This window comes from Micromys minutus (assembly GCF_963924665.1).
Source record: "Micromys minutus genome assembly, chromosome: 4".
Classification (NCBI taxonomy): domain Eukaryota; kingdom Metazoa; phylum Chordata; class Mammalia; order Rodentia; family Muridae; genus Micromys; species Micromys minutus.
In genome coordinates, this window is record NC_137973.1 from 25,567,622 (window position 1) to 25,577,995 (window position 10,374).

The window sequence follows — 10,374 nt, forward strand, 5'->3', positions numbered from 1 at the left end:
ATGACCCCACTTTTTCTTTCCCAGGTTTCCCACCGTTTCCGAGAGCTCATGCAGCTCTTCCACACGGCCTGTGAGGCCAGCTCTGAGGAGGAGGATGATGCCACCAGCACCAGCAATGCAGACCAGCTCTCTGACCATGGGGACCTGCTGTCTGAAGAGGAGCTGGATGAGTGACGTCTGCCAGGATATACCCGACAGCTGTCAGCACTGGAGACGGATGACACTTCACTCTGTGGAGACCACGAGGTCAGAGCAAGTATGGAGGTGGCTCTACAGTTCATCTCTCAGGGTTCTTGGTGAAGACCCTATAAACTCAATTTGTATATAGCACTGAGGGAAAACGGGGCTTGCCTCTTAGTCTGGTGGTCTCAGTGTTTTTAAATGTATAAATGCATATGTCACGTAACAGGTCCCTACATACTGGGTTCCTGCACCCGGCAGCTTTTATTATAAATTATCTCCCCACTACCCTCCCCCGGACTTCAGTTCAAAAGGCTGTCACCCTCCTGGTAACACTGGGCCAGGCTGTGTAAGTCCTGCAGCAGCTCTTCCATGTCATCTTGCTCCACGCCAGCGTCCATGAAGCTAGCCCAGCGCCGCAGGTCAAGTCTGCTGAGTTCTTCCGCCAAGTCTCCCAGGGTCTGGTGCAAGGATGAAGTTGAACGCAAGGCCCCAAATACAGGGATGCTCTGCACTGCTGCAGAGGGAAAGAAAGGAGATGCTGAATGGACTGGAGTCTGCTCTGGGACGTTTAGACCTGACTGTGAAGTACAGCAGTGTAGTGTGTGTGTCCCTTTAGTGTGCTCCCCAGAGGAGCTTGTAGTGGAGTAGAGGAACACTCAACTGTGAACTTTGTTTTCTTTGCACTTTTAATCCAGGAAGAGAAAGAGTAAAACTTCTCCTATGTAGCTCGTGTCAGTTTCCTTCATGTCTTACCTGCTGCGCCCTTGGGGGGACCGTCCATGGCCGGCCCTCTCTGACTGAAGCTTGAGAAGAGGTGAGGGTATGGAGCAGCCACTGTGCAGGGAGTCAGCAGCAGATGTGAGGAACTGCAGACAGAGAGGTGATCAGACAGCAGCGAGGTCAGGGCAGAGGCCTGGGGAAGGGCGAGTGTGAACTGACCTCACCACTCTAGGCTGCTGCTGCTGTAGGTACCGGGCCAAGACTTCTTCTCCAGAGGTACATGCATGGAGAGCAGAGGGCAGCGGTGTCCCTGGGTTGAGCTTACTGCAAGAACAAAGTCACATGTACCCTTTAGCTGCACGAATGTAAATTAAGATTGAATTGGTCCAGAGCTTTTTTTCTAAGGTGAAGCGTTGATTGGTGGCAAAAAAGGGGTGTTATAAAGTGTGCCATTAGAATGCCTAGACATGAGGGAGACGAGACATTCGCAGGTCTTACAGGGGCCCCTAAGAACCAGCAGTCTTTACCTGGTGTGGCTAGCTCTGTCTATGCCCCTGAGCACCACAGACTGGGCAAAGCACCAATGTCCAGCAGAATCCCCGCATGCAGACAGGGACGTCCATGGGGTGGCTTCTCCAAGCTGTGTCAGGATGTCAGGAAGGGACTGGCCTCGGACTAGTGGGAAAGGAATGATTGCTTCTGCTGTCACCACCTAAACACCGGGAGGCAGCAGGTTACTACGTGTTTTCTCTCAGCTTTGGCCCAGCCCCTCACAGAGCTTCTTACCTTTTTCCCAGAGAAACTTAGCACATCAGCCAAGTGAGCCATGGTAACTGTTGAGGAGCGTAGGCGATAGGGAACGGTAACCGTGTCCAGGGCTGTAGCCAGGATGGCACTACAGTGGAAGGGCAGAGTGGCCTGTCAAGTGGGACAGGAGGGGAACACTGTGTCTTCTGGGCATGGAAAGCCAAGTAGAGGCAGAACATGAAGGACAGACATCCAGGGAATGAAACAAGACAAACATGAGTTGCTAAGAAGTCAAGTGCAAGCTGAGAACCCACTTTGGTGCTACAAACACCTCCCAAGCATGTGCTCTGTGGGGTTGGGGAAAGAGAGAGGAAACAGAGGATGGCGCAGACTGAGCTTGAGCCTCACATCATAATGTAGGTAAGGGAAGTTGACAGGTGGCTTGGGTCGCAGGCCCAGGTTCCCTCCGAGGGACAAGGGACAGACGAAAGAGCTGTACCCAGTGAGGTGCACCAGACCAAATGCTGTGTTTAGGAGACGGTAGATATTTTTCTGGGGCTCCTGGGATAGAAATGGGAGTAGCTTTCGTCAGGAAACTCATAGGGTGGGGTCCTCTGTCCCCATCAACTCTGCTTTTCTTCCACCATCCACTCACCCCGAGATTGTAGGGACCAGGGAGCAGACCCCAGGTTAGTATTCCCCGCCCTGAATACTCGTCTTGTAGTAATTCTGCAGCTTTAGCTCCTACTCCAGAGAAGCCATCATGTAGGTCACACAGGATCTGGAAGCCCTGGAGATAGATGAAGACATTCCCCCCAAAAAATGTATAGGATGAGGAGACTTTCTACCCCAACATCCATTCACCGCGCCACACAACTACCTGCAAGTAGTCACATTCTTCCACATAGAAATGCAGCCTGTCCTCCAGCTCTTCCAAGTACCTGGGCTCCTTCAGGACACTCTCCCCTTGGCCAAAGGCCTCTAGCCGGCCTGTCTCACTGCCAAAAGTCACCACAATTAGACTCAGCCCCGTGCTCAGTTCCTTAGTCTGCTGTTTTGGAGGGTAGGTGAGAAGGGCCCCAGCCTTATCCAGTGTGTCCTGGGGACCTAAGCTTTGTCTCACAGCCTTTGCAGTTCCCATACCCATCATGGTTGTATTTCTGAATCACACAGATGCTCCGTGGGTGGAGATGGACTCTGAGGAAGTCTGACCAGACTTTGATGCTGTTTTCTGTGGGGAGAAGTGGTTTGGGATTTGTAGCAGGGATGCCTAGTGGGAAGAACAGCCGATGAGTTGTACCGTCCCCCAAGTTCCTTCTCTGCCCAGTGTCCAGCATCAAGGGATGTCTCACCTTTGCCATTGTAGATCAGTTTGGCCCGCAAGGCACAGTCACTGCTCAGCACTCCCTGGGAGGGTGAGAAGATCAGCATTTTACTTCCGGGTTGTTTTCATCGGCCTTGGGCTTTTATCTTTAGTCATATGTATATGTGTGTGCCTGTGTGAGTTTATGTGCACCATGTGCATGGGGTACTGAAAGCCAGAAGAGGGTGTTAGATCTCTAGGAGCTGAAGGTACAGGTTGTGAGCTGCCTGATGTGGAGACTGGGAACTCAATTCAGTGTTCTGAAAGAACAGGCAGGACTCAACTTCTGAGCCAGATAAGGCATTTACAGTGAATAGACTCCCTCTTCTCTGCATCAGAGAGTCTCTGTGCTTGCAATGGGTCTGAAGGTTTGGGCAGGAGCCCATCCATCACCTCTGCACTCAGAAGGTCCTGGAGGTTCGGGTTCTTTGGGTGGGCTTCTTCTCTATGTGTGGTGAGTTTCCCCTGCCTGAAAAAGAGAGACTAAGCACAGAAGGTGTCCCTCAGCAGAGCCCTCCAGCCTCTATGTACACACAGGGGCCCATGCCCACAGGAAGGATACTCACCATGCTACTGCAGCCTCTAGCTGTCGGTCCCTGTACAGACTACCTTCTTCTTTCAAGGTATTCAGACTGCCTGCATAGAAACAAAACCTAGGGTGTCATGTGGTCAAGACTACCTATCAGGTAGCGGTTCCTCTCAACCAAGATGTAGCTCTGAATTCCACAGCTATGTAGACAGATTTGAGCTCAGAGCTTCTATCTACCTGCCTTTGCTGGGATTAAGGCCATGGCCAACTAACTGCACACGGCACTTGGCTTTTAAAAGCATACTTGGATATACATTAGATGGGACAGGGAATCTGGACTCCATCCTTCTGTCAATAGCTGTGGTTCATCTGGAGGCGCGAGTGCAGCAGGTTAACATTATACTAACCACTCCAGAGCCTGACCGGGGACTTGTGCCCAACGTGGGTTTTGAAGTGAACTGATGCGAGGGCCCTCGCACGCTACACAGGAACACTTGGCTGAGCCCGCCATCGCCTCACCTTTCAGATCCATGACGATGAGTCGAGGCGTATAAGTTTCCTGGCCATGCAGAGTCCGGCCGGTTCGGTACAAGACGTCGGGGCACAGCTCGCCTGGCGACTCCTCGCCGTCGGTGGTGCGTCCCAGTGCAGCATCCTGCAGAGTTCACAAGACTGAGCGCAGGGGGAAGGAGGGGCAGGGCCGCTACCTCCCGCAGGGAGCGCCGGGCTGCCACTAGGGGCCTGACCTGCTGGTTCCACCAGTGCGCCCCGACGAAACCCGCGAAATGTCCCAACTGCAGCGTGAGCACCTCGCGGGCCCCGCCCGCCATACCGCCACAGCTCTTAGGATACTCCTCAGCCGCCGCGGGCCCCTTAGCCAGAGGGGGCGGCTCCCGCGCCCTATTGGTTCGCGAGCACGTGCTTTCCCGTTGGCCTCCCGATTCGTTAGTCTCCGGGGCCCCGCCTCTTCCTGGTCTGGAATGCCGGAAGCTGCCGCGAACCGCTGTCGTCACGCTGTTCCCTCTGCGCTTCCGACTGTGTCTGGTGTGGCCAAGGTCATGGAAGGTTCTCTCACCTGCTTCTGTCTCTCTTCGCGCAGATGCTTCTCTTCTGCAGCTAATAAGTCGCGCGAGAAAAAAAAAAAAAAAAAACTCGACGAGGAACTGGACGCTCCTGGATCCTCCCACTCACTTCCTTTTCCCGTCTTTAAAGTCCCAGCCCACCTAAACTAGAGGGCTGGCCCATGGGTCGTCTACTGTTACTCTATGGGAAAGATTGTATTCCTTTTCGCGCATGTTCGTATACTTCAATTGTACTTAAGTGCGGGTTTCATTTGTTTTTTGTTTCCCAGCATTTGGGCGAAGACAGATTTATTTAAATGAAGGGCTTTAACCATTTTGGGGAGTGGGATTAAGACAAGTATCTGGTTGTTCTGGGACACTGCATATTATCTATGTAGGTTGGTCTCCAAATCACAGATATCTGTCTAGCTTTCATTGGAGGACTTAGAAACCAACATTAATTTGATGGGGTAGAGAGATGGCTCAGTGGTTAAGCACAGTTGTTGTTCTGGCAAAGGACCCAGATTTGTCCCAACCACTCACATGGATCCATAAATCAGTGCCCTCTTCTGGTTACTCCATCCATGTAGTACATATGCATATTCATACATACGAAATACATGTAATTAAAAAACAAAACAACTTAAGGGTTCTAGAGATGGGTCAGTGGCTAAGAGAACATATTAAATCAGAGGACTGAATTTTGATTCCCAGCACCAATACCAGGCTGCTCCAAATTCTTCTATCTTTTTCTCACCCCAGAAAAATTTAACACAACAGGTCTCCTTAGGGAAATATGTATATATTTAATACATATATAATATACAGCAACACAATCACAAAGGATTTACAAAGTAAATTTTTAAAATTAAAAATCTTGCAGCCATTTTTTAAAACTTTTCTCTGTGCTGTATGCTGTATGTAGGCAGAGTTGTGCATTAAAAGCCATTTTTACTAGTCTCTTTAATTTCTTTGATCTTAGTTCCACTATTTATTAAAGTCCAGCCAGGGGAACCGGTCAGTTTATTGAGCCTACTTACTGAACTACTGGGGAATTGCTTACTAAAGGTTGGGGCATGGGTTACCCCAAAACCTCATAGCAAAGTCTTTACCCAGTTTTGAGTCTTCCTGTGTCTCCTCCAAACCCCCAACCTTCCTGGAGACTATATACTCCAACATCACCCAGATCCAGAGGCCAAACACAATTAGGGAAGAATTATATATAGATAGGTGGGAGGAACTACTGGACCCTCAGTTAAGACTTTAAGGACTCCACTACCCTTGCTGGGGGACATCAATAGTCCAACACTAGTCCTGGCAGGATGATCGCTTGCAAGCAAACACAGGTGACTTTGACAGTAAACAACAAATTTCCCAGCTGTCTTTCTGGTAGCTCACAATGGCTGTCACTTCAGCTTCAGAAGAGCCGGTGCTCCTGGCTATCACACGTGCACACACATAAGGGAATTAACAGAAGTAATGTTTTAGATCCTGGCATTCACAGGGACACAATACAAGCAGCACAATACAAGTCTCACTGATGACAGGAAAGGGCAGCTACTACTGAAGACGGAACTACCACGAGAGCTAGGACGATGGCTAATCAGATGTAAGTGCTTGAACTGAGGTTTGCAGGGAGCTTCTGAGACTGCCGGCCCCAGAGACATACATCCAACAAGACCACGCCTAATTCTTGTTATAATAGTTCCAACAGTTGGGGACCTACTATTCAAATGTTTGAGACTATTGGGGGACATTCCATTCAAATCAGAATACCAGCTGACTGATGGTGTGCAGTAGCTTATCACAAGTGTCCTAGAAACTGGGACATATGGGCTGGTCTAATCTCCGGGACCTATATGGAGAGAAACAGCTCCTATAAATCGTTCTCCGATTTCCAAATGGATACTGTGGCATTCATGTGCTCACAGATATAATAAATAACAATATGAATACCAGGATTGTTGGAAGGTTTTATTAAAACCTAGATAAATTATGATATTTAGGGAAATTAATTAAAAATTGGAGTTAAAAACCAGGTATAGTTTTTTTTTAAAGCACACAATATGTTTGTGCTTTTATTCATGTGATTTCTGTACATCAGGAGTACCAGGCATAGTTTTCATGTCTGTACTTTTAGCATTTAGAAGGTAGAGGAAGGAGGATTAAAATTTAAGGCTATCCTGGGCTACATAAGACCCTATCTCAAAAAAAAAAAAAAAAAAAAATCAAAACTAGGGCCTGCTGTTTCCTCTGGCTGTGGTATGGCAGCTCGGGGGTTAGTGTGTGGGTCCACTGGAGATCCTGGTACACTAACTTAGGACCAGATGCAGGTCCACCCCAACATCCACTTCATCTATGGGCTGCTGGAGTAAATAACCATAGGCTATCTAAGAGGAGCCTCAGGGAGGGTCCTGTACTATGGTCTAGCCAGTGCCAAAGGGCTCAACCCAGACCAATGAACATTTGCATATGAAGCTGGGTAAAAGAAGAAAATGCTGTGTGACAAACTGCAGCTTCCAAGGCCCCTACAACAGAGTCTGTGATGGAGAGGCAGCAAAGACAGGAGCCGAGCCACAAGTGCAGACAGAACCAGAGACTGGTTTGAGAGGCTGTGGCTGATAGTGTGGCAAGGCTTTACCCAGTAGGGTAGGCAGAGTGATGTACTCAGCCGCCAACAAACTGTCCAGCCAAATGACCACCCTAGCTCCAAACAGCGACATGTTGAAGATGAAGAACAGTCCATTTACTGGACTGGACCTCCTTGATAGACCTCTATGGCCCATGTGTCTCCTGGAGGCCATGCTGGCCAGTGGCCTGCACTTTGGCAGCGAACCTTATTGATGTCTGTGGGCTGTCCTGCCAACTGGACACAAGGTGGCGGTCCTTGGCACATGCTGATGTGGGAAATAAAGTGGACATGTTTGGTTTGTGCTGTTGCCAAGAAACCATGTGGAAACCCGGATGATCCCACTGACTGTAAAGAGCAAGGAAGCTTGCTCTTGTAGTATTGATGACATTTGGTAAAGAGGATCATAGAGGACTTCTGTGACAGCCTTGCTTCCCCAAAATAGTAACAGCTTAAAAAAGGAAGCCATCGAAGGAGAACAAAACAAAACAACAACAAAAAAAAAAGCAGCTCCAGGAAGTATACAAAAACGCCCCCCCCCCCATGGTGTTTGGGTGTGCGTGAACATGGAGGACTGGAAGGTGGGAGCGATCAAGATGTGATTATTCACAAATAATCAATACATGAAAATATTAGCTGGGTGGTGGTGGCACATACTCATCACACAGCACTTGGGAGGTAGAGGACCGAGGATCTCAGTGAGTTCTGAGGCCAGTTTGATCTACAGAGCAAGCTCCAGGAGAGCTAGGGCTGCACAGAAAAAACTGTCTCAAAGAAAGAAACAAAACCCAACAAAATATGTTAGAAAAGGAAATGAAATAACCTTTGTCGTCAGGCGCGTGTGGGAGGCTGTAAGATCCCTGGGGTTTTTATAGAAGAACTCAACTAGTTTCAGGGCTCTTGCTTCCTTCCTCAAAAAATCTGGGAAGAGAGCTGGAGAGAGAGCTCAACAGCTAAAAGCACTGGTTGCACTTCCAGAGGCCCTGAGTTCAATTCCCAGCACCATGGCTTACAACCATCTGTAAGGGGATCTGATGCCCTCTTGTAATATGCAGATGTACATGCCGGCAGAGCACTCATATACATAAAAATAAATAAATGAAATAAATCTTTTTAAAAAATCTGGGAAGCTCAAATTCCTTGAATGGGTGGATAGGCAGGTTGGCGAAGCAGCCAGAGCTGGCCGTCTTCCACAGCGTGGCTTGACCCTGAACCTTCCATGACCACTTTCTGGGGAGGACAGCAAACAAACAGTCATTTCTGTGGAGGCCAACAGTGTGCCCCAGTGGACCCTACAAGCCCAGAGGTGCAGAGAAAGGAACAGTACACAAGATGACATCTCAGGGTCAGAGAGATCTCGACAGGAATGCTGGACAGAGGGCAGCTACCAACACGCAGGATCAGAGCAAAGTAAGCAGGGTTAATAAATCACCTTTCATTAACAAAACATGGAAGAACCAGAAGCAGAGCTGAGCAAGTGGGCGTTGGCTGCCATGATTGTCATAACTATTAAATGAAACCTAAGAAGCTGACCCACCCATGAGGGATCATCTTGATTAGGTCATATGATCCTAATTAAATTAGCTCCTAAGACCCAAACTGAATCTGGGCAGAGTAAGCCACACCTTGCACTGGTAGCCCATTTAAAAGTCCATAGAAGAAAGCTTCTGATTTTTTTGTCTGCTTTCCCTCACTGGCCTTCCCATCAGGAGATAGCCATGGTTGGACTAGTCAGACCACAGCATGACAGACTCTAACAAACCCCATATATATTTTATTCTTGAGAAAGGGTTTCTCTGTGTAGCCCTGGCCATCCTGGAACAAGTGTTATAGAGCAGGATGGCCTGAAATTAGAGACTGAGTGGTCACCACTCCCGGCTTTATAAATAAATATATTTATGATATATCAAATAAGTCCCACATATGGTTTCTCCAGACAGCCTGATTAATCCAATTGACATTAAAGTGCTTGCTATGCAGTCAGGTAAACCCCAGGCACCATTCTCTTCATTAGTGCTGGGAAAGTAGGCTGGAAACTGCAAACACTGGCTGGATAGCCAGGCTGTAACTGTAACATCTGGGCTCAGCAAAATCTGCCTGGAAAACCACAGCGAGTGAGGTGGAAGTTAAGGGTTCTTTGGAAACATTGTCCCCAAGAAATGCAGAGAAAAGCAACAGCAGAAGCACCAGTTCTTCAAAGAACTTTTATTTCTTAGTTTTAAGACAGAGTGAAGTGGATACTGGGTTCTTTGGAAAGTCAGTTGTGTTGGATGTTTTGCTGTTAAACATGTGAAAGAATGTTTAGGCCAAGTGGACACAGGGGAAAGGCTAAGGTAGTCTGGAGAAGGAACGTTTCACTGAAGCAGACACAGAAGAGAGGATGCTCTGCCAAAGCAAGCATGTGAAAGGACACATGATGAATTTTATTTTTAAAGATTTATTATAAAAAGCACACTGTAGCTGTCTTCAGATACACCAGAAGAGGGCATCAAATCTCATTACAGATGGTTGTGAGCCACCATGTGGTTGCTGGGATTTGAACTCAGGACCTCTGGTAGAGTAGTCAGTGCTCTTAACCACTGAGCCATCTCTAGCCCACATGAATTCTTTGCTAACAACATACATATATTGGTTCGCCTTACATTGTGTATGTAGTTGAGTTGAATTTGTCAGGACTCCATAGAGAAACACATCAAAAACCTGGTGGTGTGCTGGGATTTCTTGCTTCTTCCATGGATTTGGGCTGATCAGCAAGCAGAGTGATGTCAGGTGAGACAGACACACGTGCTGAGGTAAGACTTGTGGAGGACACGTGATGCTTGGAGGAATAAATAGGACTGACGGACTGTGACAGAGGCTGAGCAAGGCTTGTGGGTCTCAAATCTTTGCTTCTTTGAGAGAGGCACAGCAGAGACCTTCTGGAGTCCCTCCTGCTGACTCATGCTAAGGCTGAGCCCTGGCTGTCTCTGCTAGGTAGTGCCTCAGCTGCTGATTCCTGTTGCTGTCCCGACTACTGAACTGGACTGCGTGTCCGGGAAGTGCCTGTGAGTGCACCTGTGAACTGACTGCTGATTTACAGACAACACAGACAAGTTGACAAAGAACTTAAACAGGTCCACTTTCCCCATATCCATTCTTTCCC

At 48.3% G+C, this 10,374-nt stretch overlaps 1 protein-coding gene across 1 annotated transcript; it reads right to left on the bottom strand.

Annotated features, from left to right (window-relative positions):
- Positions 1-176: 176 nt before the first annotated feature.
- MSTO1 (misato mitochondrial distribution and morphology regulator 1) lies at positions 177-4,420 on the bottom strand. Its single transcript, XM_080915195.1, has 14 exons — positions 4,289-4,420; positions 4,062-4,197; positions 3,580-3,649; positions 3,407-3,482; positions 3,003-3,057; positions 2,794-2,881; positions 2,531-2,648; positions 2,306-2,440; positions 2,059-2,211; positions 1,690-1,821; positions 1,431-1,615; positions 1,123-1,227; positions 937-1,049; positions 177-697 (listed from the first exon to the last, which is right to left on the bottom strand). The coding sequence occupies exons 1-14, from the start codon at positions 4,370-4,372 to the stop codon at positions 483-485; spliced, it is 1,665 nt and encodes a 554-aa protein (XP_080771321.1). The 5' UTR covers positions 4,373-4,420; the 3' UTR covers positions 177-482.
- Positions 4,421-10,374: the final 5,954 nt, after the last annotated feature.

Excerpts from the sequence above, each read along its gene's own strand:
- MSTO1 (XM_080915195.1), bottom strand. The coding sequence starts at position 4,372 with ATGGCGGGCGGGGCCCGCGAGGTGCTCACGCTGCAGTTGGGACATTTC. Across the intron at positions 1,228-1,430 it reads GACAGAGCTAGCCACACCAG|TAAGCTCAACCCAGGGACAC; the intron begins GTAAAGACTGCT and ends TTGTTCTTGCAG. Across the intron at positions 1,050-1,122 it reads CAGCAGCCTAGAGTGGTGAG|TTCCTCACATCTGCTGCTGA; the intron begins GTCAGTTCACAC and ends CTCTGTCTGCAG.